The 27,662-nt window shown below is 43.7% G+C and overlaps 2 protein-coding genes and 2 non-coding genes across 4 annotated transcripts in view; 3 read left to right on the forward strand and 1 right to left on the reverse strand.

Annotated features, from left to right (window-relative positions):
* The first annotated feature begins 39 nt into the window (after positions 1 to 39).
* Positions 40 to 22,815, forward strand: DKC1 (dyskerin pseudouridine synthase 1). The gene is made up of 17 exons (XM_014585226.1): positions 40 to 130; positions 3,361 to 3,448; positions 8,314 to 8,572; positions 9,232 to 9,390; positions 9,647 to 9,733; positions 11,017 to 11,108; positions 11,318 to 11,502; positions 12,392 to 12,456; positions 12,738 to 12,864; positions 13,675 to 13,805; positions 14,218 to 14,361; positions 16,526 to 16,646; positions 19,433 to 19,551; positions 20,084 to 20,187; positions 20,522 to 20,630; positions 21,111 to 21,245; positions 22,120 to 22,815. The coding sequence occupies exons 1-17, from the start codon at positions 40 to 42 to the stop codon at positions 22,186 to 22,188; spliced, it is 2,085 nt and encodes a 694-aa protein (XP_014440712.1). The 3' UTR covers positions 22,189 to 22,815.
* Positions 13,907 to 14,038, forward strand: LOC114006626 (small nucleolar RNA SNORA36 family). Its single transcript, XR_003548336.1, has one exon. It is a non-coding gene; the product is annotated as a small nucleolar RNA SNORA36 family (small nucleolar RNA).
* Positions 20,327 to 20,450, forward strand: LOC114006627 (small nucleolar RNA SNORA56). The gene has a single exon (XR_003548337.1). It is a non-coding gene; the product is annotated as a small nucleolar RNA SNORA56 (small nucleolar RNA).
* A 1,322-nt stretch (positions 22,816 to 24,137) lies between the features above and the next one.
* MPP1 (MAGUK p55 scaffold protein 1) overlaps positions 24,138 to 27,662 on the reverse strand; it is a 38,028-nt gene continuing 34,503 nt past the window's right edge. The window contains exons 10-12 of the mRNA XM_006171063.3: positions 27,272 to 27,474; positions 26,937 to 27,011; positions 24,138 to 24,769 (exon numbers count right to left, since the gene is read on the reverse strand). Of these exons, the coding sequence (XP_006171125.1) occupies positions 24,593 to 24,769; positions 26,937 to 27,011; positions 27,272 to 27,474 (455 nt within the window). The 3' untranslated portion in view covers positions 24,138 to 24,592. The remainder of the gene's footprint in view (positions 24,770 to 26,936; positions 27,012 to 27,271; positions 27,475 to 27,662) is intronic.

The following is a 27,662-nucleotide window of genomic DNA, read 5'->3' on the forward strand; positions in this document are numbered from 1 at the left end:
CTATTGATTCCTCAGATGGAATTTTATCGATCTTCTGGGATGGCCTGGAAGGATGAAGTGGGAGACACAACCCAAGATCCTGTAATCAAGGATGGTTCTGCGACCAGGGTCAGATCTCCTGATCCTTACTGTACAGCAAACTTAGCTTTTCTGATGGTGACCTGAAACAAGAATTCAGTTCTTCCCAGCAGCCGATGTGTGATCACTGCCGTTCCTCCAACTGCCATAGTCAAAAGAAATTTTTTAAAAAGGTAACAGTAGGCCCAGCAGGTGGTATGGTGGTTAAGGTCTCTGGACTCACACATGGATGACCCTGGTTTGAATCCCAGATCTGGTGGCTTGCTTACTCACTTTCTCACTCTCTCTTTCTCTGCTCCTCTCTGGTCAAATTAAAATAAATAAAGTTAAATAAGATAATTTTTTAAAAATAAAATAAAGTTTCTTTAAAAAAAACAAGATAAAAGTTTTAACTCAAGGATCAACAGGTGACATGGTAGTTAAGGTGGCTGGAGCCTACAAGGCCAACTGTGCAGTTCAAATACCAGACCTGGCAGCTTGAAAAACATGCTGGCCACATGTGAGTGCATGCCCAAAATCCTGAAAGGAGACTGGAGCAGAAGGGATTGTGGTGTGGTCAACATCCTCTATGGGGCGCTTTCTTTCTCTCTCACTCTCTCTGTCTCTGGCAAGCACATGTTCCCTATAGCAAATTTTAAAAATTGTTTTTACTCAAAATGGAACCTAGATTTAAATGTCAAATTATAAAAGTTATGGGGCCAGCAGATGGCATAGAAGTTATGTCACTGGACTCCCACATGGCCAATCATGGTTCAAGTCATGGGTCCAGTAGGTGGAAAAATGCTGGGCACATGTGAATGCGTGCCCAAGATCCCAGGACGAGAATGGAGGAAATGGGATTTGGGGTGGCCATCCACCCTGGGGGGTGATTTCTTTCTCTCTCTCTCTCTCTCTCACGCACGCGGGCACGCGAGTGCACATGCTCTAAGGCAAAAACATCTAAAAAACTATAAAACTTTTAGATAGCAATAAAGGAGAAAAACCTTTGGGAAAAGGTACTGATAATAATTTCTTAGACGTGACAGCAAAACTATGATCTATAAAAGAAAAATAATGAATAAATTGAACTTTATTGAAATGAAAACTTTTGCTCTACAAAACACCTTAACAACAGAAAAGGACTAGTTATAGACTGGAAGAAAATATTTGCAAACTACATATGCAACAAAAACTCATTTCAAGAATATATAATGGAATCTTAAAACTCAACAGCTTAGAAAAAAAAAGGAATAATTCAATTAGAAAATAGACAAAAGAGTGCTGGATCCCACATTACTGACCACATGGTTCGAGTCCCAGACCAGACAGCCTGAGAATTATGCATGAATTTCAAAAAGTTTTGCACCAAAATAAACTCATACTTCAATTCCATTTCCCATGAACTTTTCTTTAATTGCTAGAGGGCATGCGTGTTCTCCAGAGAGCAAGAGATGAAGAGACAGAGCGGGAGAGAGAAAGAAAGGAGAAGAACAAAAAGCACCTTCCAGTAGGGCATGGTCGCACCACAATCCGTTCTTTATTTCTCCATCCTTTCGGAGTTCGGGACATGCACACATATGTATCCAGCGTGTTTTTCAACCTGCTGGGTTAGCTAGGTGGGATCCAGATCTCTTAAGCAGTAAGCCCCATGGGGAAGCCAGCTCTCCATGAACCTTTTGAAGCCCACTTGTGTACATATCGTAGTCATTTTTGTTCTATGTTTAATTAATTATTATCATAATCTTACTTATATTACATTGAATGACATATAACTTTACAATGTATTACATTTCTTTTTCCAGAAGGAATACCATGCATATCAGCCAATACAGAGACATTAAAATCCCCATCTTCATCATCCAATAGCTTTTCATTATTTTTCCCGATCATCATTATTATTATTCCCATTTTTTTAAAACAGTCAATCACTATTTCTCATTTTCCTTGTAAAAAGACTTTACCCATCATGAAATACTTCTCAGACCAATCCAGTTGAGAATACTATACATGTCACCATCAACAGATAATAAACCATATCTGTGTCCTACTAATGCCATGCTTCTCTATTTGTTCTCTTGCTATCTTTCTCCATACTCTTCTTTTCTCCCGCCCGTTCCACGCTGTCTTATCATTAACTATTTTCACTGCTTTTATGCCCTCCAATATTTCAATCCTTACCATACAGGGTGGATGGTTATATATATTAAGTGCATACATACAATATCTTTCTTTCATATCTTGGCTTACTTCACTCATTCTAATTTTTTAATGATAGAGAGTATATGAACATAAGAGAAGAGAGAGAGAAAAACACCCTTGACAAGGTCTCATCACACAGTGATCTCTTTTCCCCATCCCTTTGGCTCCTTAGGAGCCTGGGAGTCTGCACACATGCCTGGCATGTTTTCATACCAGTGAGGTTTCCAGGGCCCACAGTCGACCATGTGGCTTCCAGCATTACAGGGCATTTCTTTACTGATACACCATAGTTGTCTCATTCATTCATTCTTTAAACCTGTCCTTTATTGAGTCCACAAGCTCAATAAATTTCAGTTTTGGTTAAGAAAGCAAGTCTTTCTTTCACTTGCAAACAATCTATTTCTAAGTGGCACAGGATTTGGTACCAGAAGCAAAACTCTTCATGTAATAAGTTCTCAGAGGAGATGAGTGCAGGAATTTTGTTTTGGTTATCTGGTCAGATGTGGTGAAAACTATGTGGTGAAAATTCATCTGGGATGCAACTCAAGTAGCCTACAACACATAGTAGTAGCAAGACAGCTCCTGAAATCATTGCCTATTCTCTTGGGCTTCATGGTCCACCGCAGCTCAAGCTCTGGGATTGGCTTCCTGGTCTAGGCATCACCTCCACATTATCCTCCACCCAGGCATCCAATGGTAATTCCATCTGATTTAAAATGAGCTTCTCCACTGTTGGGTCAAGGACCTTTGAACTTTATTTCCAGGAATATTGTAAGTTTACTATGCAAATTTGCAGGCTCCTACTGTGTTTTTCACATGCAAGCTTTCTCCCCTTGCATTTGTATTTGTAAATTGTTTCCCCTAGGCAAGATAGAGGCTAACTAACTCTTTGGAGGTCTAGAGACTTGGGGTGGGAGGGTGGGGGAGGTAGCTGTGTCTGAAGGGAATATGTAGATACTTTCTCTCACTGTGGAGAGGGTATCATGGCACCTTCAGTCATTCAAATATATGGGCTGTTCACTCTAATGATGGAGGCTCTGTAGGAGTTGTGGATTCTGGCAGCACCTAATTTCCTATTTCAAATGCTCCTATTTCACATCTCAGTGCTCTATGCTTTTCTGACCATTGCCCTGACCTTTATGAAGAGACCTGGCAAGGCTGTGAACTCGCGCGAGTCTTGTAATTTAGAAAGGTGATGGTTCTTGGTTATCTTATTCTTGTGGCCATGAAAGATAGGTGATTTCTTAAGCATGGTTATATTTACAGTCCTGGTTTTCTATTTACAGACCTGAACAAAAAATTTAAGGAATGTTGTTGTCATTTAAACTATCCAAAGGAGTGATGAGGGCCATCCTATCTCACAATTCCTGAAGTTTTGTGCAATCATCACCACAATGCAATTTTTGAACATTCCCCAAGTTCCTCTAAACCTCCCCGGTCCTTTCATCTGCTTAGTGTCTCTCTAGATTGGCCTATTCTGTCTAGTTTGTGTTAGTGGACTTACACAATAAGCGCCCTTTAGCATCTGGCTTCTTTCACTTAGCATAATGTGTTGTGAGGGTTCATCAGTTGTAGCATGGACCAGTGCTTCATTCCTTTTTATGGCCAAATAATATTCCATTGTAGCAACAGACCACAGTCTGGGTTATTTACACATTTTGCCTATGGTGAATATAGCTGCTATAACCATATGTGCACAGGTATTTATTTAAAAGCCTGTGTTCAAATGCTCTTGAACCTAGCCCTAGGAGCAAAGTTACTGAGTCATATGGTAACTCCAAGTTCAACCTTTCTTTTCCTTTTTCTTTTTAGTTTTGCTACAGGGCATGTGTGCTTGCCAGAGAGAGAGAAAGACAGAGAGACAGAGAGAGAGACAGAGAGAGAGACAGAGAGAGAGAGAGTGAGAGATCACCCTCCAGGTGGGATGGCCATGCTCCAATCCCTTCTCCATTTTCCTCTTGGTATTTTGAGCATGCACACATATGTGTGTGTTTTTAAAGATATTGGATCCAGGACTCTGATCATGCACTTGGCCATGTGGGATCCAGTTACATTAACCACCATGCCAATAGCTAGCCTGGTTCAATCTTTCGAGGAACTGTCAGACTATTTCCTTTAGTGGCTATGCCACATGGCTTTATGGCTGGGTTGGTCAGACAATGCCTAGTTCATGATGGGCAGTTCAGATCTTAAGATCACTTGTATCATATGGTTATTGGGTCTCAAATCAAGGATTAAAACAAGCTGGAACTTTCTCACTAGCAAATTTTTTTGGAGACATCTTAGTTTTACTTTTACTCCCAATTCCAGAGGCCTGAGCTGTAGGTCTTTAATCAAGCCTTGGAAAAAGTGTCTAGCAGTCCAGGGGGCTGTGGGCCCTCCAGAAGGAATCACACCAAGTATTGGGATTCTTTCTTAGTAGCAAAGAGTTTGTCTTTCGTTGGAGGGATCATCTCAACATGCCTCAAACCACTGTGTGTCCAGAAACTTCACTGAAGTGTTGGGTCCCTGAATCTGCAAGGGGCTTCTCTTCAGCCTATGATGAAACACTCACCAATTCCTGTGTGTGAGATTAGTCACAATCAAGTTATTACTATAGTGGACCAACATGTTGTCTTGCAGGACATGGAAATGATTAAGTCAGTCCCTGGAGACTTCATTATGATAGTGTGCCAGAGAATAGAAGGGACAATAGTAGGGGCTTCTTTTGACCCTTAATAATCATCTTTAGTCTTCAGTCAGGATGCCCCATGGGAATTTTCTCAGCTGCCAGTTGTGTTTATTCCAATTCTACATTCAAGAACTTGGAAGAGAGTCACAGGGTGTTCCACAGTGAGAAGGGTGTGCGCTAGGTTTCCACTTCTGACCAGTGACAGCCTATGTTCCCAGGGATTAGTGTGGGCTAGTGAAGGTCCCTGGAACATAGCCATGGGTCCCAGCGGAAAGAAGGAGGAAGGTTTAAAGTTCACACTTGTGTTCCATGTACCTGACCTCACCTTCATTTGAAGGCTATTACCTGTGAACTGATGAGGTCTGCAGATTAGATGAGGGGCCATGATTCTCCATTGTGGTGTTTCAAGGCAGGAGGCCTTTAGTTTGGCCTATGGTTTTTGTTGTTGGGTTTATACTGATAAGGATCTACTACAGTGGCCTATCATAGTACACCTTGATCAATTCACTGCCCTAAAAGATTCTTGGGGTGGGGGGGACCAGTTTGGTTCCAGGTACCAGCTCTATTGCCTATCATGGTACCCAGGCCCATGGTGCTTCTCTGATATTTAGTGCCACCATTTGTCCTCTGAGACTCCAGGTCCCCATGATCCCCAATGAGATTACAAGTCTGTTTCCATGGCAACACCTTGCACCTTCTTTCCCAGACTAGTTTTCCAGAACTATTACCAAAGTATATCTGAGTGTTTTGGCAAAAGGAATGTCTTTTAAACTCTCTCAGAGGATGTAGTTAAGAGGTCACTATTGGGGGGGCATAGTGGTTAGGGTGCTGGACTCCCACATGGCTTACTGTGGTTCAAGTCCTGGGTCCAGTGGCTCGAAACTCACACCAGGTATGTGGGCATATGTGCCCAAAATCCTGAGAGGAGAATGGAGGAGAAAGGATTGGGGTATGGCAGTCTCCCCAGGGGGTGATTTCTCACTCGCTCTGTCTCTGTTTCTAGTAAGTACATGTGCCCTACACCAAAATTTTTTCTCTCTCTCTTTAAAAAAGTACTGGAGCCAATGTGGGATAGGAGTAAAGCACAAAGAGAATGTCCAAGAAAGGCAGGATCAGCCTCATCTGACAGAGGAGGAGAGATGCTTCTGCTGTAGGGAGGGGGTTGGGGTTTCTAGGTTCAGAGTGTACAGCTTTATTCAACAAATACTTGTAAGTTTCCAGGACTTGGGATATATAGGAGTGAATAAATTAGATTAACAGTTTTGTCTTGACAAAGCTAACATTCTCACAAAGAGTCAGATAATAAACAAGGTACAATTAAGACACAGGGACTAAGAAGTGTGAAAGCCCTGAGGTGGGGGTATCCCCTAAGGAGTAGTCCTGAATGGTCAAGGTCAAGAGGCAGACAGCATGAATGGAAGGAGAAGGGACGAGGAAGAGAACTGGAGGCAGATGCTCACAGCCATTATAAGGACTTTGGCTTGTACACTTAGTAAGATGGTGTATCAGTTCCCTAGAGCTGTTATAACAAACCATGCCCAAACCAGGTGACTTTAAATAACTGAGATGTCTGGATCAGCGGTAAACCACAATATTTTGTGAGGCGATTCATGCAGAAAGGTCTTGGTTCAAGTCTAGAGACCTCCCTGAGTATACCCAGCACATACTCACTCATGATTTGGGGCTGGCTAAAGGCAGAGGGGTGGATTGTGACATCAAGACCCTGTGGGAGGTGCTGTCTCTCTTTCTCTCTCTGTCTTTCTCACTCATAGAAGAAATAAATAAATGCACTTTAAAAAATTGTGTTTGGGGACCAGCAGTTAGCGTGATGGCTATGTCACTAGACTCCCATGTAGTCAACTGTGGTTCGTGTCCCAGACCTGGTGGCTTAAAACTCACACTGGGTGCATGTGCATGCGTGCCCAAGATCCCAAGAGGAGAATGGAGGAGAAGGGATTGCGGCGTGGCTATCCCCCCGGGGGTGATTTCTCGCTTTCTGTCTCTCTGTCTCTCTCTGGCTGTCTGGCGAGTGCATGTGCCCTATGGCAAAAACAAACAAACAAACAAACAAAAAACCTCTCCAAAAAAAAAAATTGTGTTTGGAGTTTATTAAAGAGAGAGAGAAAGAGGGGGAGGGGGGAAGGAGACGGAAGGAGAGAGAGAGAGGGAGATTCTGTCATAGTTCTGGAGGGTAGGAGTCAGAAATCATTCCTATCTTCACATGGCTTTCTCCTCCTCCATGTATGTCTTTTCTTTCTCTTCTAAGGACACTTGCCATTGGATTTAGGGCACAACCAGGTAATCCAGGGTGCTCTCATCTTCAGAGCCTTAGCTGCATTACATCTGCAAAGACCATTTTTCCAAATATAGTCACATCCTCAGGCCAGAAAGTGAAGACATGTACATAGCCTTTGGGAAAATCACACTGTCTAGCCTACAGATGGGAAGCCCCCAAAGGACTCTGAACAGATTAAGAGACAGGACCTAATTTACAGCTTAATGGCTGTTTTTCAGCTCCCATGTTGAAAACAAACTGTAGTTGGGAAAAGTAGAAGCAAGTGGACTTGTAGGGAGCTACTGAAAAAATCTAGGAGAGACAAAATGATGACATGGATCATGGTGACTGCAGTGAGGGTACTATTGTAAAAAGCCATCAAATTCTGGATCTCGTTCGAAAGGAAAGAGATTAGTTTTACTAACTGATTTGAGGAGAGGTATTTGAGAAGAATGAAGCCTATAGCACAATCAGCAGTGAATATCTCAAATTCACTCAACCAAATATACGTACCAATGGAGCATTATAAAATAATGGGGAGTAATAAACTACCCATGGATTGGTTGATACTGAGGACTTCCTTTTCTTCTTCTTTTTTTAAATAAAAAGTCACTTTAGATAGTTATTATCTTTACCTCACAACAAAATAAATTCTAGGTAGAATAAACGTTAGGTGAGGAAAAACCACAGTAAAATAAAACTGAAAAATTTCTAATCTTTGCATTGCAGAGAACAGAATAAAAAGCAATTGCTGCCCTTTGTCAGCAGCAATTCATTAGAAAACATAATGGCAAAAGATCGCAATAAAGAATTAAGTGACTAGGGCTCAGTTCCATCCACAGATTGAGACCTGCACTTGCAGTGGAGTTCGCATCAAGTTGTGCTGAAGTGTAAAACACACGCTGGAGACGCTATGCGAAAACAAGAATGTAAGATATTTCATTCATAATGAGCATTGCTCAAATGGTTAGTAATGATCATACTTCAGATACACTGGGTTAACTACAATTTATTATTAAAAACCAATTTCGTCTTTTTTCTTTTTACTTTTCTTCCATGCTGGAAAATTTCAAAGTCCACATGCAGCTCGCACTCTGTTTCTATTGGCCAGTGCTGCTCTAGCAGACGCGAATAGCAAGCAGCTAAAAAGGGCTTTCAACCTCTCTGTGCCTCGACCTCTTACTTTTTCCAACTGGTACCGATCCGACATCAGTCAGAAGGGGATGGTGTCAGAAAGCGATGAGCTATTTTGTACAGAAAGCTCAGCCGGGATTCAGGTGCAGGAGCCCCCCCGCTTTGCGGAAAAGGCGAGCAAACGCTGGCTGGAGCCACACCCAAAGCTCTGGGCGAAGGGGCGAATTGCGCTCGCGGTAAGCCTAGGCCGTCAAGGGCTAGGAGAGGCCGGAGGCTCATGCGCAATCAGGCCGCGTTCACTGACCGAGTCGGCCAATAGGATTGCATAGAAGGTCCGCGCTCGCCTCGGGCCCCGCCCCCCGCCCCGGCCCCACCTCTCCCCGTTCGGCGCCGCGGCACGCCCGGGCCGGGTCTGGCTGCTGGCCAGAACCCGCTCCAGGGTCTTGAGGGCTTGGGAGACTGCATCGCGGTCCGCGCGCGCCGCCGGTTCCCTCCGGCGTGTCGGCCGCGTCGCCAGCAGGCCTTTAAGCCGGCCTTGTCTTGGCCCTGGCCCGGCGGGGTTCGGGCCTCCCAGCGACGAGAGGTCCCAGCGGTCCCGGACGCTGCTGGTAGCTCCACGCGACAAAGGGAACGAGAGGGTAGGAACTGGTGGGGAAGAAGAGAGGCCTTTCAGCGGGATGGCCCGAAAGTCTTGAGGGCCACAAGCCCCTGGGGTCGGTCGAGTGGTTGCTTGTGGAACTTTCCGACTCGTGGGCTAGCGCTTCTGTGAGGCGGTTAAGCCCTGCACGGCCACGTGGTAAGTTGGAAGGGAAGCCGACACGTGGGACCGTCTGTAATTGGGCAGCCGTGCAATCCATGTGTCCGGCCTTACACACTTAGTTGTGTATAATTCTAGACCCTAAATCCATTTTCTACTCTTCCTGAATTTGAACTTTTGTTTTATTTTCGTGGAAAATCCCCAAATCTGTGTGTGTGTTTGTGTTTAGTAATTATCTTGCCAAAGAAGCATAAGAAGAAAAAGGACCGGAAATCATTGCCAGAAGAAGATATAGCTGTAAGTAGGAATGCATTTTACTTTATTTGGACTAAAGAGAAAGGTTGAACTGTTGCTACAGGGTTATGAAGAATGGGCTGGCATTGGGTGTCATTGTGTAGAAGCAACAAAGCACCAAAGTGACAAGCCCAGACACCTTGTCTCTGATCAGGCCTTGCTTATTTGTTTCCTAATTTACAAGCCTGTGCTTCACTGGTAATACTGCAGTTGCAGTCAGGTGGGAAGCCTAATAGGTTGTGATTCTGTTCTGTTGAAGGAAATACAGCATGCTGAAGAATTTCTTATCAAACCTGAATCCAAAATAGCTCAGTTGGACACATCTCAGTGGCCCCTGTTGCTCAAGGTATGTGCCTAAGATATGTGTCAGCTGAATTCCTCGCTGCTTAAACAGTTTATTAAGACTGCTTACCTTCCGTCAGTCAGCGTCTTACATCTTAGGACATGGCAGATGATCTTCATAGTATCTGAGGTAAAGAACCAGATTTGTTTTTAATTTCCATTGCTCCCAGCATTGTTGCAGGATATAATTGAAATATTACCACAGGGGCCAGCAGGTGGCGTAGCAGTTATGTCACTGGACTCCCACATGGCCAACTGTAGTTCAAGTCCCAGATCTGGTGGCTTGAAAATCCCCCTGGGTATGTGTCTTTGTGTGTGCATGCGTGCCCAAGATCCCTGGAGGAGAATGGAGAAGAAGGGATTGCTGTGTGGCCATCCACCCTGGGGGTGATTTCTCACTTTCCCTCTCACTTTCTCTTTGGTGAGCGCATGTGCCCTAAGGCAAAAAACTCTAAAAAAAAAAAAAATGTCACCACAGTGTTAAGTTGCGGTCAGAGTTTATAAATAGTCCTCAGTTTCTGCAGTTACTCCATCTTGCAGAACTGTACCAGTTTATGGGCCACACTTGGCAGTAGAGCTGCCTTAGATCTTGAGACTTAGGCTTAACCATTTTGGTCAGAATTTGTGGCCTTGGACCAGTCATTTAACCTCTGAGGCTGTATGTTTAAAGTATTTTCTCTTAGGAAGATGTGCTGCAAATATCAGGAGATAGTTTATAAAACATGTTTAGCCACAGTTTCTGGCAGGTAGCTGCCCTTCAAAAAGTATTGGCTATTGGGAGGGGGGCATTAAATAGAGTAGTTCAGTAATGAGTTAAATTATTCTGTTTTTATAATTTTCACAAATGATTACATGGGTGCCAGTTATACAGTTAGGGGGGAAAGTTAGTGTAAAAGAAAAAAGTTATTAAGACATCCCTTGACAAAGAGTTTTATAAACCAGTATATTTATTTGAGGTGGTAAGGAATTGAGATTGTCTGTATGATTCCACACAATTGAGTTTCTATGTGGCCAGAAAATGAGCAGGTGTATGAAGAACTATGATGGGGCATTTGAAGCAGGAATAAGCTGGCCCTGTTGAAAAACCTTGCCAGGCAGCCTCAGTTTAACTGTCTTTTGTCCCCCCCCAAAAGTTATAGCTCTTCCCTGTTTCATTCATAATCCTGTACAGTGAAGACTTGTCTGTTCTTTAGTACCTCAAGAACTTTCTTTCTAGGCTGGTACTGACTCTGTTTTATATGTGTTAATGGCTTCTTACTAACCTTGGGTTGTATTATTGCTTTCTAGAATTTTGATAAGCTAAACGTGAGGACAGCACACTATACTCCTCTTCCATGTGGTTCAAACCCTCTGAAGCGGGAGATTGGTGATTATATCAGGTAAGTGATATAATCACTGGGAGCAAGCACTGTTGAGACTTCTGTTCTTTGGAAAGGATGCTCACACGTCAGTTATTCAAGAAGCATCTTAGAATGGCTGTGCTCTGAATATATAACCTGTACCTGTGGCAAATTCTTTCTAATCCTTCAGATTTGTTGCTTTATTAGAACACAAGAGCAGGTGATGCATTAATTTTTTTCCGTTCTAGGACAGGCTTCATTAATCTTGATAAACCCTCTAACCCCTCTTCTCACGAGGTGGTAGCCTGGATCCGACGAATACTTCGGGTAGAAAAGACAGGACACAGTGGTACTCTCGATCCAAAGGTGACCGGCTGTTTAATTGTGTGCATAGAACGAGCCACTCGCTTGGTGAAATCTCAACAGAGTGCAGGTATGTAGAAGAGGAAGGGAGGGCCTGGCTACTTAGAAGGCTTTCTACCTTTCCCATTCCTTCTACATTTTGGTACTTGGAAACTGTTTCTTCATCAGGGAAATGAAAATTCGGAGGCTAGGACATTCTTTGGGTTTCTATGTACTTTCTATCCTCTGCTAGATAGTGGTGGGTTTGCCTTTCCTCAAAGTTCCAGATACTAGGCATGTGTGCATCATGCTGACTACATTTATTCCTAGCCCCGAGGAAGTTCCCTACCTGAGTCCAGTTCTAGGTTTGTTGCCCTAGGCTCTTTTCACTTCTCTTACAGCCTCTCCCTAAAATGCCTTTCTCTCATTTTCATCTGAACACATTCTCCTACTTTGCAAAATGTTGGCCAGGCAGGCTCTGGACTGGGGACTCTGGCTACCAGCACATTTGAGTGTCACACTCCTGGTGTGACAATATTTCATTCCTTTTCCACATCAGCAGTGTCAAGTATCTTTTTTTTTTTTTTTGGAGAGGTTTTTGCTATAGGGCGCATGTGCTTGCCAGACAGAGACAGATAGAAAGTGAGAAATTGCACCCCCCATGGGAGATGGCCACACCACAATCCCTTCTCCTCCATTCTCCTTTTGGGGTCATGGGCACACATGCACACGGCACCTGGCATGAGTTTAAGCTACCAGGTCCGGGATTCAAACCACAGTCAGCTACATGGGAGTCCAGCGACATAGCCATTACGCCATCTGCTGGTCCCTCTAATAGCTTGATGCAAATCTGACAGAAATGTGAGGTAAAATTACCTGTTCTTCCTGTCATGCAAAATGGGAGCAATTGAGCATATCAAGAGTAGAGAAACAAGAAAACTCGGTGGCTGCACCTGACTACTCTTGTCTTTTTTTTTCAGGCAAGGAATATGTGGGAATTGTCCGGCTGCACAATGCTATTGAAGGGGGAACCCAGCTTTCTAGGGTAAGCCTACAGTTGTAGAGATGGTGCCCTTCAGTGGTATGGGTCTCTGAGCTTCTAAGCATCTGGAGACAGGCCAGCTTTCCTCACTGGCCTCATATGCTTTCCCTGAGTACTTGAAGAAAGAAGCAGGAATTGAAAGAAGAGGACATTATAGATATTAAATACTTGAAAGAAGCCTTTTGTGTTTCACTTGGGTCCTTAAACTCCCCAAATATGCCCTTGAATTATATTTAAAAGTTCATGTGATGATTGTGTTTGTTTGGGTTTGTGCTTATTCTTAGGCCTTAGAAACATTGACAGGTGCCCTGTTTCAACGACCGCCACTTATTGCTGCAGTCAAGAGGCAGCTCCGAGTGAGGACCATCTATGAGAGCAAAATGATTGAATATGATCCTGAAAGAAGATTAGGTGGGTCTCTAGGCCTGTGAGGAAGTGAGTTGGCACAGGCCACAAGTGGGTGAGGATGCGCTCAAGGATTACATTCTGTTGTTAAAAATAGATGCTCTCGGGACCAGCAGATGGTGTGATGGTTATGTTGCTGAACTTCCACATAATGACCATGATTCGAGTCCTGGACCCAGAGTCTTGAAACTCAGGCCAGGCGTGTGTGTGTGTGTATGTGTGCGTGTGTGCGTGTGCATGCCCCAAATCCTAAAAGGTGAATGGAGGAGAAGGGATTGTGGGATGGCCACCCCCTAGGGGGATGGTTTCTCACTTTCTGTCAGTGTCTCTCTGGTGAGCGCATGCGCCCTATAGCAAAAAGCTTTCTCTTTCAAAAGAAAAAAAAAAAGATGACCTCAGCATGTTGTGTAAGCATGGCCTATATGTGCCATTTCTAGTCCCAGTGGCTCAGATGGAGAATAACCTTGGGTTTCTTTTTCTTTTTCTTTTCTTTTTTTTTTCTTTTTTGAGAGATTTTTGCTATAGTGTATGTGTGCTTGCCAGAGAGATAGAAAGCAAGAAATCACCCCCTAACGGGGATGGCCACACTGCAATCCCTTCTCCATTCTCTTGGGATTTTGGGCACGCACACATGCCCAGCATGAGTTTTAAACCACGGGGTCTGGGACTCTAACCATGGCCAACTATGTGGGAGTCCAGTGACAAAACCATTATACATTAAACCATCTGCTGGTCCCAACCTCAGGTTTCTTACCCAGTCATGTGTTTACTCTGGAAGATAGGTGGACTACACGTGTGTATGTGTATCCCTCTTAGGAATCTTCTGGGTGAGTTGTGAGGCTGGCACCTACATTCGGACACTGTGCGTGCACCTCGGTTTGTTATTGGGAGTTGGCGGTCAGATGCAGGAACTTCGGAGGGTTCGCTCTGGAGTCATGAGTGAAAAGGTATGTCTGCTATTACAGGACCAGAAGCTTTTGAGCTGGTTTTTAATATCTTCCCAACCTTTAGTGGAACCTTTTCTGCTTCACATTCTGAGAAAGGCAATTTCCAAAGTGTTGAGTTCAGTTCAGGGCAGCTTCCCTGTTCTGTTAATTAAACTTTGGGACATTGAAATGGGCTAGGGGAGGTGACTGGATAGAAAGTATTATTCTGTTCATTTACCTCCCAGCCTACAAAAATGCCTGCTCAGATTAATATATCACCCGTTAAAGGTGTCCTGGAGAGAGGTGATTTTGAAGAGACTGAAGACTTCATTAGCTTACACTAGTAGACAAGTCATATTCAAGTTTGAGGAAGTTTGGTGTCCAATGGGCTATTTGAGACAATGAATCATTTTTATACATGGTTGCTTTTTAGGACCACATGGTGACAATGCACGACGTGCTCGATGCACAGTGGCTATATGATAACCACAAGGATGACAGTTACCTGCGGCGAGTTGTTTACCCTTTGGAAAAGCTGCTGACATCTCATAAACGGCTGGTTATGAAAGACAGTGCAGTAAGTCTGGGTTAGGAGCCCTCATTTGGACAGAATGTAACTCCAAAGATGAGACATGGTTCTTGTCCTGAACTTGATTCTATTTAGACAAACGTAACGTAGACATTGTGCACTTATATGTTCTTTTCTTTGTGGGTTTTTTTTTTTATGGTTAAGTCAAAACTAACTATAAATTTAAAGTAGAAGTTTACCTGCTAGACCTTCTTTGATTTTAAAATAAGGCAAAGTAATAAAACATTGACTTTAAAAGTTCTCCCAGAGTAAATAACTTGGTTCGAGTAATAAACTAGCAGAAGCACATTAAAATTTGCTCTCCAGTAGCCTGTATATTGTGCATATGGCAAAGAAACCTTCATTTCTGGGAACCAGCAGTTAGCGTAATGACTATATCGCTGGACTCCCACATAGTCGACCGCGGTTCGCGTCCCGGACCCAGTGGCTTAAAACTCACGCTGGGCGCGTGTGTGTGTGTGTGTGTGTGTGTGCCCAAGATCCCCAGAGGAGAATGGAGGAGAAGGGATTGCGGCGTGACCATCCCCCCGGGGGATGATTTCTCGCTTTCTGTCTCTATGTCTCTCTGTCTGTCTGGCGAGCGCACGTGCCCTATAGCAAAAATCTCTCCAAAAAAAAAAAAGAAACCTTGATTTCTTTCTTTCTTTCTTTCTTTCTTTCTTTCTTTCTTTCTTTCTTTGTTGTGATTTTTCAAGCCACGGGGTCTGGGACTCAAACTGCAGTACGCCATGTGGAAATCTAGCATCTTAACCACCATATGGTATGGTGGCCCAAAACTTAATTTCTTTTAAATTGTTAGAAAAAGTTGTTCCAATGGAGGGCAGAGTGAGGACTAGAGAGTTTCAGAGCTGTAATAAAAAATACTCAAGGAATTTTTATAAAAAGTTTGTTGAGGCTATAAAATCTGAGTTTCACTGAGCTTATCGATCTCTTTTCTTAGCATTTTATTAAATCTTATAATTGAGAGTAGTCCTAAATATGCAAGTAGTTACTTCAGTTTGGGTTTACTTGAGGGTTATAAATTCCTGTATAATTAATCATTTTGAAGTTGAGGGACCAGCAAGTGGTGTGGTGGTTGGGGCACTGGACTCTAACATGGCTGACTGGTTCAAGTCCCAGACCTGGCAGCTTGCTTTCTCACTTTCCCTTTATCTCTCTGGTGAGCACACTTGCCTATAGGAAATTAAAATAATAGTAATAATAATATTAAATAATCATTTTTAAAAATAATAATTTTAAGGTTGATGGTTACTCAGATTTAGATCTTGTACCTCATAGATGTTTCATGCATTTTTGTATATTACTGCCCATAATAAAAAGTAAAAAGTAATCTAAGAGCTATACTAAAACATGGCACTATAGTAGTTGGAAAAACTTAGAAATAGTGAAGAGCGTAAATATGATAAGCCTTCCTTGTGCTGGGGTCACACTGTTGGCTTCTGGGTGAACTTAACGAGGAGGGTGGAATGTGGTCAGCAAGAGTGAAGACAAGATGGCATGCAGCAGAAGGATGTGTCATAGGTGCCATGGAACTCCCAAGTACTTGTACCCATTGGCCTATACATTCTGTGCCAATTTTATTTTGCATGAATGTTCAACAGGCCTTGGTGATCTTGACTGATAGTTATGAGGGGACTTAACAGTTATGAACTATGTATATTATGAAGAAACTCCATGGGCTTCAAATTCGTTTTGCACCACAATAATCTCGTACTTTCTCTTTCCTCACAAACTTTTTGAAGTCCCTGTGTACTCGAGGTGCCTGTTATTACCTGGATCTCCAGAAAATATATTTTTCTTGATTAAAGAATAGAGAAGAGTGATTAAGGAAATCTAAGGCTGTCGTTTTTGTTGTCATTGTAAAATGAAAACACCAATAGGTCCCAAGGAAAGAAAATAGAGCCTTAACACCTGATTGCATAATTTACTAAAGACATGAGTGAGGATGCCATTGTTCTTTAGCAGCTGAAATATCACATATAAGAAGTGACCATTATTTGCGAACTATCTTTGGTAGTTTTGAGTTATGTATGTGAAGTACCTGGAGCCATGCTTGGCACACAGCAAGGCTACTGTTGCTCCAGGTCCTTTCATGTCTGGTTTCCTGCTCTCAGGCCCTTCCCCTTGCCACCCGCCTCTGGTCATCCTGCAGGTGAATGCGATCTGCTATGGGGCCAAGATCATGCTTCCGGGTGTTCTCCGGTATGAGGATGGCATTGAGGTCAATCAGGAGATCGTGGTCATCACCACCAAAGGGGAAGCAATCTGCATGGGTAAGAGGGCATGTTGCCTCTGTCAGTTCTGGTGTTGGGGCTCCATTCTGGATCATCACAGCCAAGCTCACTGAGACTGGGTACCTAGGTCCCAGTTTCCCTTGGTTGATTTAATCATGGTGTTGCCTGAGATCTCTTGGATAATCCCAACAGACAGACAGGGTGGTCAGGCATGGGTGAGTGCGTTTCCCTTGTACATGAGTAGGCCATTATCACGTTGTGATTTTTCAAGCCACGGGGTCTGGGACTCAAACTGCAGTATGCCATGTGGAAATCTAGCATCTTAACCACCATATGGTATGGTGGCCCAAAACCTAATTTCTTTTAAATTGTTAGAAAAAGTTGTTCCAATGGAGGGCAGAGTGAGGACTAGAGAGTTTCAGAGCTGTAATAAAAATACTCCTAGGAATTTCTATAAAAAGTTGTTTAAATTGTTGAGGCTATAAAATCTGAGTTTCACTGAGCTTATCGATCTCTTTTCTTAGCATTTTATTAAATCTTATAATTGAGAGTAGTCCTAAATATGCAAGTAGTTACTTCAGTTTGGGTTTACTTGAGGGTTATAAATTCCTGTATAATTAATCATTTTGAAGTTGAGGGACCAGCAAGTGGTGTGGTGGTTGGGGCACTGGACTCTAACATGGCTGACTGTGGTTCAAGTCCCAGACCTGGCAGCTTGCTTTCTCACTTTCCCTTTATCTCTGGTGAGCACACTTGCCTATAGGAAATTAAAATAATAGTAATAATAATATTAAATAATCATTTTTAAAAATAATAATTTTAAGGTTGATGGTTACTCAGATTTAGATCTTGTACCTCATAGATGTTTCATGCATTTTTGTATATTACTGCCCATAATAAAAAGTAAAAAGTAATCTAAGAGCTATACTAAAACATGGCACTATAGTAGTTGGAAAAACTTAGAAATAGTGAAGAGCGTAAATATGATAAGCCTTCCTTGTGCTGGGGTCACACTGTTGGCTTCTGGGTGAACTTAACGAGGAGGGTGGAATGTGGTCAGCAAGAGTGAAGACAAGATGGCATGCAGCAGAAGGATGTGTCATAGGTGCCATGGAACTCCCAAGTACTTGTACCCATTGGCCTATACATTCTGTGCCAATTTTATTTTGCATGAATGTTCAACAGGCCTTGGTGATCTTGACTGATAGTTATGAGGGGACTTAACAGTTATGAACTATGTATATTATGAAGAAACTCCATGGGCTTCAAATTCGTTTTGCACCACAATAATCTCGTACTTTCTCTTTCCTCACAAACTTTTTGAAGTCCCTGTGTACTCGAGGTGCCTGTTATTACCTGGATCTCCAGAAAATATATTTTTCTTGATTAAAGAATAGAGAAGAGTGATTAAGGAAATCTAAGGCTGTCGTTTTTGTTGTCATTGTAAAATGAAAACACCAATAGGTCCCAAGGAAAGAAAATAGAGCCTTAACACCTGATTGCATAATTTACTAAAGACATGAGTGAGGATGCCATTGTTCTTTAGCAGCTGAAATATCACATATAAGAAGTGACCATTATTTGCGAACTATCTTTGGTAGTTTTGAGTTATGTATGTGAAGTACCTGGAGCCATGCTTGGCACACAGCAAGGCTACTGTTGCTCCAGGTCCTTTCATGTCTGGTTTCCTGCTCTCAGGCCCTTCCCCTTGCCACCCGCCTCTGGTCATCCTGCAGGTGAATGCGATCTGCTATGGGGCCAAGATCATGCTTCCGGGTGTTCTCCGGTATGAGGATGGCATTGAGGTCAATCAGGAGATCGTGGTCATCACCACCAAAGGGGAAGCAATCTGCATGGGTAAGAGGGCATGTTGCCTCTGTCAGTTCTGGTGTTGGGGCTCCATTCTGGATCATCACAGCCAAGCTCACTGAGACTGGGTACCTAGGTCCCAGTTTCCCTTGGTTGATTTAATCATGGTGTTGCCTGAGATCTCTTGGATAATCCCAACAGACAGACAGGGTGGTCAGGCATGGGTGAGTGCGTTTCCCTTGTACATGAGTAGGCCATTATCACCATTTGGCTTTCCAGTGCAACATGGGAAGCCACCAACAAGAGAGTAAGAAGTGGTACTCAATGGTAATGGCAGTAAGGAGCCTTTTGTCCACTCCCAGATTGCTTGCAGTGAATTTGGGATTAATACTAGAACTTTACAATTTGTGGAAGTTTAGCTGCTATCACATTGTCCTTTAAAACCATAACTGCTATGTGGCCCTCTTAATAAGTCTGAGCCATTCATGTTATAGGCCTAATTTGCTCCCCAAATAGAACAAGTAGGTCAGTTATTTTTGAAAACTAACTGCTCTGTAGCCACTCCTGCACCTGTCCTGAGCCACAGCTTGCTGTATACATTTAGGTGCTTTGGTTATGTGTTTTTTTGTTTTTTTAAAGAAAAGTTTTTTTTTAAGAATTTTTTTCGTTTTATTCATCATCATCATCATTACCTAATTTGATGAGAGAGAGAGAAAGCCACCAGGCCTGGAACTCAGACCATGATTGGCCATGTGGGAGTCCATCACCTTAACCACAGTGCCACCTGCTGGCCCCGTTTATGTGTTTTTAACTTTATAACTTTAACATCATTTCAAAGGCATCTTTCTTATAAAGGTGAAGTTCCTATATATGTTCATCCTGACCAAGGAAACCCCGATGAGAGGAGTGGAACTCAGAGCTTCTGATAAAGAGGCACAAACTGGTGGATTGGGGCTCACAAGCTTCAAGCTTTTTCCTTTGGATCATGTTTTTTTTTTCCTCTCCAACACCTACAGCTATTGCGTTAATGACCACAGCAGTAATCTCTACCTGTGACCACGGCATAGTAGCCAAGATCAAGAGAGTGATCATGGAAAGAGACACTTACCCTCGGAAGTGGGGTTTAGGTCCAAAGGTGAGCAGGTGGGGTGGTGTGCTCTGTCAGGTTATCTTGCTTTGCGTTGTTCAGTGCTCACTTGGGGAGCTCGTGTCCTTGGAGCTACAGCCTTGTGTTGTGCTGGGATCTGGATCATTGGTCCAAGTGAAAACAGGCTCTATCTTAGTCCTTAGTGTCTAATGGGGGAACACTTGGGCTGACTTCTGGGTACATGGTGGAGTGGTGAATGGTATTTTGAGGCTCCATTATGAGGGGTATGACCTGGCCAACAGGACTGGGCAAGGTCTTCTCTGAAGTCATGCCAATGTAAAGGGTGAGGCAGATGTAGATGAGCTGAGAGGGCAAGGAAGGGGTCAGGGAAGTGGGAACAGCATGTGCAGAAGTGCTGTGGCTGAAGAGTGGGGCAAGCACCACTGAAGCTCTCACTGATAAACTTTGGGACCTTCAGCAAATGCCATGTTTGCTCCCACTGGAAAGCAGGTGAGTGGAGTGTGAGGCTGCCCAAGGGAGGTGATGCTGTTCTAATGTGGAAACCCTAACCTTCTACCAGGCAAGTCAGAAAAGACTGATGATCAAGCAGGGCCTTTTGGACAAGCACGGCAAACCCACGGACAACACGCCCGCAGCCTGGAAGCAAGAGTACATTGACTACAGGTGAGGGTAGGGTGTCTTGGAACCTAGGGTGTGGGAAAATGTTGGTAACAAGCAAGGGTGGTGACAGGTGAGGATAGGAGGGAAGAGGTGGCAACTCCTTCAGGCATGGTGCACATTGGTGAGGACAGGTAGGGGTGTGTGGCAGTTATCCTTTTCTAGTCTGGCTCCTGGGACTCTAGAAGGAGTCAGTCTGCAACAATAAGTGGTGAGTTCTTCTGTCCAGTGTCAGTGTTTGATGGTGGCTGTAGACCTGCCAGATATCACTGGTAATGGATGTGCTGCCCTGGAAAGCTGCTCTGAAAACTTGACCTATGACTGCTCCTCCACCTTTCAGTGATTCTGCAAAGAGAGAGGTGGTCGTTGAAGCAGTCCAAGTCCCACAGGTAGTTGGGGAAGCAGCAAAAGCACTGCAAGGAGTTGCTGAAGCAGTCAAAGCCCCGAAGGTGAGTGCATGCCCGCATCTGTCTGGAATGTGCTTTGGGAGATGATCCATCCTGTGTGTGCTGCACATGTAGGCGCTGTGGCCTCATGTTCCAGGGGACTTCTTTGAGTTCTTTGGGCTCCACTAAATTGTGCTTTCCTGAATGTGGGCTCAGGAACCCAGGTGGCCTTGGCTCCCACCTAAGCTATGGTGATAGCACTGGGATAGAGTGGGTGACACTGACTGGCAGCATGGCGGTGTTGAAATCAGAGGCTGTGGCAGGTGCAGTGGACAGTGGGGGCCATAACAAGACTTGACATGGGAAAACAGCAGTGGTTTTGAGTACCAGCTACCTGGTCCTCTAGCCCCAGGCGTCATAATCAGAAAACCTATAGTTGAAGCCAATTGGGATCTTTCTTGGGGACTCCCTACCTTTTGACTTACTGAGTTTTTCTCATCTGCTATGGCTTAAAGTCTATTAGCCAATTGTTATTCATTTCAGAGGAAACGAGAGAGTGAGAGTGAAAGTGACGAATCCCCTCTAGTGACTTCCCAGGTCATCAAGAAAGAAAAGAAGAAGAAAAAGGACAAGAAGGCCAAAGCAACTCTGGAGAGTGGAGGCGAGCCTGGAAATGGGGTGTGTATGAATACCTCCAGGGTCCTCAGGCCAACTTCATCTCAGCAATGGCAGAATCCCTCAGTCATGCCAGCCTTGTCACCCTTGGAGGTGTGGTGGCCTGAGGATGGGGGCTTTGTATCTTGCTAGTACCTTTCATGACTCTCTACTTTATAGAGTTTTATCGAAGGTGGGCAGGGAGGGTATGTAGTCTGGGAATTGGAATGTCCCTCCTTCCCAGAGTAGATGATTAGGCTGTCACTGACAGGCTCACCGGATTTGTTTTCACATGAAATCTTTTTTTTTTTCTGCTCTTTCTATTTACATCTTTTCCTTTCAATAAGATAAATTTTAACTTAATTTTTATTTTATAACATTAATTTGTATATATAGTTTTAAATAAAATTTTATTATAAGGCTTATCACCAACAAACATAGCCCTCAGTTCACTCCTATGCTCCACTAGGTTCCATTTTTCAGAGGCATTCATTTTCAATCCTCTTAGCTGTGTCATCTCTTTTTTCTTCCATATTTCTGAATAACACATAAGATAGTTATTTAAACATTTCATTTTTTAAAATTTTACTTTATTTTTTAAAAATTTATTTTACACTCTTTACTGATCATCATCACAGCATAACAAAATGTGATTTCCCATCCAGAATACACTGTATAGTGGCTTAACTATACATGTTATCATCAACAAATAGTTTTCCATTCTTTGTTTCTTGTGTATATATATATATTTTCTATTTCTCACCCTCTGCCATTTTTAACCTTTGTCCTTATAGATCCTGGAAAGGCTTATTTGGGTAGAATGTACCACATTTTCTTTTGAGGAACATGGCATGGTTTGGTTCATGAATCCATGTGCTTGCTCTCTCGCTTGCTCTAGGACAGTGACACCACCAAGAAGAAGAAGAAGAAGAAGAAAGCCAAACTGGTGGAAGTGGTTTCTGAATAGCGAAGCCCAGCCCACTTTATGCATCGTGTATAGCTGGGAGGAGAGATCAGAGCCCTATCAAGAAAACAGTTCCATTTGGTGGCTGGTGAAGGAGTGGAATGGGTGGAGGGTTCTAGCACATTTCATCTGCTTTTAGAGGCCTTGGTGATATGGCCTGCTGCGCTCATTCCATCTTGTCCTGTTTTAAGGATATGAGTGGGGAAAGAGGCAGATTGTGTGCCACTGACTTCTTTGCTTGTTTTGGGAAACCTCACCTTCAGACCCAGTACTGCCCGGTAACCATTTTCCAAGGGCCTCTTTAACAACATCGCAATCCTCTCTGTTTTTCTTTAACTCCTCTGCCTAACAGTTCATTGTTCAGCAAAATGCTGTAGAACCCTCCATAAGTGGAAGACTTTAACTGAACCACATGTTTGCTGGGGAAACCCTCACTTCTGAGGTCCCATCTCTGAGGGCCGTGGGGGCTTCTTTGCACGTCACGGCTTGTGTGTACAGCAGCATTTACTGAAATCCCCCGGTCTGTGTTTTAACTCTCGTTGACTTTTAAGGAAAGAAATTGCTCATTGCTGAGAGAAAAAGGAATGTTCTAATTTTTACTTATTAAAGTTAACTTGTTAAGTTTTTTAAGTATTCCTGTTGGGTTTTCTAGTTGTTGGCAATCTCAAACTAGCAGAGCAAGAAATTTATTTTGATTAAAAATATGGGGAACTCTATCCAATTTGAAATTGGTGCTTTCCCTTTATGTTTGGCTAGCTGTACATTTCTCTTACCCTGTGTCTTGCAACATTCACCTGGGGCCTATCTGATAAGGGATCGAAGACTTAAGGGTTGGGGCAGAGGAACCTGCTGATGTTGTCAGCTCTGATGGTCCTGGTGCTGATGACAGGGTGAGTGGGGAGAGTGAAGCTGGGGGTGGGGACCTTCAGGAATCTGAAGGCTTTTGTAACCAGGACCATTAGTGGAGGAAAGTTTTGGGATTGCTTAGGAGCACTTTGAAGGGGAGGGAGCCTGGGTGCAGTGAAGAGACGCCTTTTTCCTTAGGCTGAATTTGCCTCCCTTTATGAGTTTTAGTGGGGAAATTAAATATGCCCGTGATGCCCGATAAAACAACCTGAAGGTGCCATTCTAGGCAGGCACCAGCTGCTGGAGCTTCTTTGCACGTCACGGCTTGTGTGTACAGCAGCATTTACTGAAATCCCCCGGTCTGTGTTTTAACTATCGTTGACTTTTAAGGAAAGAAATTGCTCATTGCTGAGAGAAAAAGGAATGTTCTAATTTTTACTTATTAAAGTTAACTTGTTAAGTTTTTTAAGTATTCCTGTTGGGTTTTCTAGTTGTTGGCAATCTCAAACTAGCAGAGCAAGAAATTTATTTTGATTAAAAATATGGGGAACTCTATCCAATTTGAAATTGGTGCTTTCCCTTTATGTTTGGCTAGCTGTACATTTCTCTTACCCTGTGTCTTGCAACATTCACCTGGGGCCTATCTGATAAGGGATCGAAGACTTAAGGGTTGGGGCAGAGGAACCTGCTGATGTTGTCAGCTCTGATGGTCCTGGTGCTGATGACAGGGTGAGTGGGGAGAGTGAAGCTGGGGGTGGGGACCTTCAGGAATCTGAAGGCTTTTGTAACCAGGACCATTAGTGGAGGAAAGTTTTGGGATTGCTTAGGAGCACTTTGAAGGGGAGGGAGCCTGGGTGCAGTGAAGAGACGCCTTTTTCCTTAGGCTGAATTTGCCTCCCTTTATGAGTTTTAGTGGGGAAATTAAATATGCCCGTGATGCCCGATAAAACAACCTGAAGGTGCCATTCTAGGCAGGCACCAGCTGCTGGAGACCTGGCAGTGGGGGTATTCCAGGGCATGGGGGGTTATAGTCTTGGTCACACTTGAATCCTGGGGCTGACACAAGATGGATGCAGGTGGAAGGAAACCCAGAGTTACAAGGCCACTGGCGTTTAACACAGCAACATTTTTATTATTGCTTTTGAGGGTTTCCCTAGAGTAAGTGTCATTTCTATTGTATGGCCGTTTGAGTTTGACATCTTAGAAAGTTGAAGTTAGAAATGCTTTCTTCGAAGATGACAAATGCCCAGTATCATTGAAGGTGAAGGAATACAGGCTTCAGGGGACAGGGTCCTTTGCCTTTGTGCATCATCTTTCATTAGCAGTTGCATTTTGATAGTACTTCTTACTCCAGTTTCTGGAGATCCTTTAGAAATTATTGTGGCCCCATCAGGAAAATCAACCCCCCTACCACCACCCTTCAGGAACCTGAGCAAGAAGACAATTCTATTGGACTAAGGGTAGTTGCAGAGGGCTGGAAGCTGATAAAACTAGTTGGGAGTGGCTCTGTCTTAAAAGCACAGGGAGAGGAGCATATATTGGATCCCTCCATTCTGCAAACTTAGTAGACCCAGGAAATAGGCACCCACTGTGGAGAATTGCATGCCTGGTCAAAGGCTTCTTGCAATTTCTTAAGGGTTTCATCAACACCATTATTGACCAGGGACAGGTCAAAGTAATGAGCATACTGGGTACGGATGGCGTCAGAGTCCTTCTGCAGCTGTTGCAGGGCTTCAGTCTGCAAAGAAGAAAGAGCCATGACTCAAACAGGCCATAGCACTCCCAGTCCAGGGAGGCTAGTAACAAGTTTTTCTTTTTCTTTTCTCTCCCTCTTACGGTGTAGAAGGGAGAGGGAGGGAGAAAAGAAAGATTTTTGTCAGAATCTTACAGTTAAGATTCTCCCACCCCAGCCTCCCAGTGAGCTAGGATTACAGACATGCATACTGCCATGGCTCTGGATTTAAACCCAGGAGTACCAAGTAGAAGCTCCCTTCTAGCTTGCACCACTGGCTGGACCACAGCAACAGGTTTTAAACACATTGATTGCTCTGTATCACCTACTTAGAGATGGAAACTGGGGCTAGCAGATGGTGTGGAGATTAGGGTGACTGGATCCCACAAGGCCAACTAGGCGGTTTGAGTCCTGGATCCAGAGGCTTGAAAAATAGCATGTGTGTGTGCACATACCCAACGTCCCTAGAGAAGAATGGAGAAGGAGTTGTGGAGTGGCCCTCTCCCCCCCACACACACACCCCAGGGGGTAATTTCTGACTTTCCCTCTGACTCCTACAAGTGGGAGTGCCCTATAGGGAAAAAAAGATGCAAACTCTCAGGACTTTGCATGAGAATGACTGCAAGACAGCACTTCACTAGCATCTCCCAATTCATGCCAGTTTGAACACAAGAGCCATTTCAGTAACTACCAGAGCTGCAATCCCAGGACAAAGATAAAGGTGATGTGTAGTCCAGGTCTTTCTTTGACCCAAACTAGGCCATGGAAAGACTGATCAGTTAATTGTATAGAAGCAGAAATGTCTACACAGCAAAGAAAAAAAAACAAAAGATAAGCCAAAGTAAAAAAGTATCTGCAATTGATACCACAAGAGGCTAGTCTAGAATTCCTAGAAATGAAAAGGTCAATAACCCCACAGAAAAGTGAGCTAAAGACATGGCTGGATAATTTGCAAAAATAAGGAATACAAATGGCTCCTAAAAGAACGAAAAGATAATCTCTCAGTAAAAGTAGGAGATGCCATTTGTTCCTGTCAGGGTGACAACATGTTACAGGCAAAGGGAAATGGACTCTCACAGGTGGTTGGAGGACTGTCAATTGGTGCTAAAGGGGTTCCATGTAGCAACCCCTATCCAAATTCCAAGTGTACTTTTTTTTTTTTTTCAATTTGCTATGGGGTATGTATGCTTGCCTGAGAAAGACAGAGAAGGAGAAAGTGAGAAAGTACTCCCCAGGGGGTACGGCCACACTGCAATCCCTTGTCCTTCATTCTTATCTCAGGCTTTTGGGCATGTACACACATATGCCTGGTGTGTTTTTCCAGCTGCTGGGTCTGGGACTTGAACTGCACAGATGGCCATGTGAAATCCAGCCACCTTAACTACCATGCCACTTGGCTGGCCCAGTGCATATATTCTTGGACTGTTATTCTTGGAGTTTTTCCTACAGATATATTTACATACACATGAAATGCTATATGTGTACGGTGCTATTGATTACAGTATTGTCATAATAGAAGTTTTATTTATATTTTAAATTGCCAGAGGGTGTGTGCTCAGCTGGGAGGGAGAAAGCACCCTCTAATGGGGTGTAGTCGCACCTCAATCCTTTCCTCCATTTCTCAATCCCTTTGGGATTTGGGGCATGCACATGGCAGGCTTCTCAAGTTGCCAGGGCAGGGATTCAAACTGCGGGTGGCTGTGTGAGAGCTGGCTTCCTTTAACCACCAAGCTACAGGACTGTCCCTAATTGGTTTTAAAACAACCCAGCTAGCTGTCAGCAAGGGAATGATTAGACTAAATATGATACACGCAATGGGGGACCATGCAGCTAATGAGGGAAAGACTAAGGAAGTTCTCTATATACTGACTGGGAAAGGTTTACTCTACTGTTCAATAGAAAGTGCATGGATAGGGCTGGGAGTAGGGTGGAACTGGGTAGTGGGGTGCCGGGGAAGTTTTTCAGTGCTGCTATGGCCTCCTCATCTCAAGTTCTCCCACTTGCTCCACCTGAGCCCATGTCACACCAGAGTGTCTAGATTTGCCACTCGACCTTTGTGTGCATCTCTGGGATAATGACTGGGTCTGAGCAGGTCTGTCTCTTACATAGCTAGTGGTTTAACCACTCTCTGTTGCAAATCCCAACCCTCCCTGTACAAAACCCTCCTTCCCACCTGAGCACCCTGGTCAGTAGGTGCGATGAACACAATGAAAGGTGAAAGTTCTGCTGTCCGAACAATCTTCAGGGTCTAGAAAACGAGGAAGGGGAGTAATGAAGAAAAGCAAAGAAAGTAAAACAAGCATAGCTATCATGATAAATTCCTTGTAATAAGTGGCTTAGGGCCTCACCCATTCCAATGTGATTCCGATCACCCTCAGTACTACTATTATGCCAGGCTGACCCCACAAGAAGCACAGAAAGCAACTCGGCTCCTGGAAGATTCCCAGGAGCTTTACATCCCAGTACCCCCTTCCCCATCCCTTGCCTAGTCAACTCCATCCAACTCACCTGGGGCTCGATGTCAAGGATGGCAATCTTGTCCTGCTTATGAATCTGGTGCACTGTTTCAAATTTGGTGCCAAACATGTTGCCCTGGTAGCTTCCAAACTCCAAGAACTCATTGGCAGAGATGTTCCGTGTCATCTCCTCTGTTGAGATGAAGTGGTACTCCTTCCCATCTTCCTCACTCTTCCTTGGTGGCCGTGTTGTATCTGTGCATAACCCACATCACATCCCTGACAAACTCTGGGTCCTCGCCATCTCTTAAGGGCCTGAACCAGGGTATCTGTATTGAAACCCTGGTTGCTATTGGTGAACAGAGCTTAATAGAGGGTTTCCTCCCATAGGCTCCTGAAAGGCAGACCCTAATCTGCCAGAATGCATTTAATTTTTTTTTTTT

This window comes from Tupaia chinensis, unplaced genomic scaffold (assembly GCF_000334495.1).
Source record: "Tupaia chinensis unplaced genomic scaffold, TupChi_1.0 Scaffold149248_1, whole genome shotgun sequence".
Classification (NCBI taxonomy): Eukaryota; Metazoa; Chordata; class Mammalia; order Scandentia; family Tupaiidae; genus Tupaia; species Tupaia belangeri.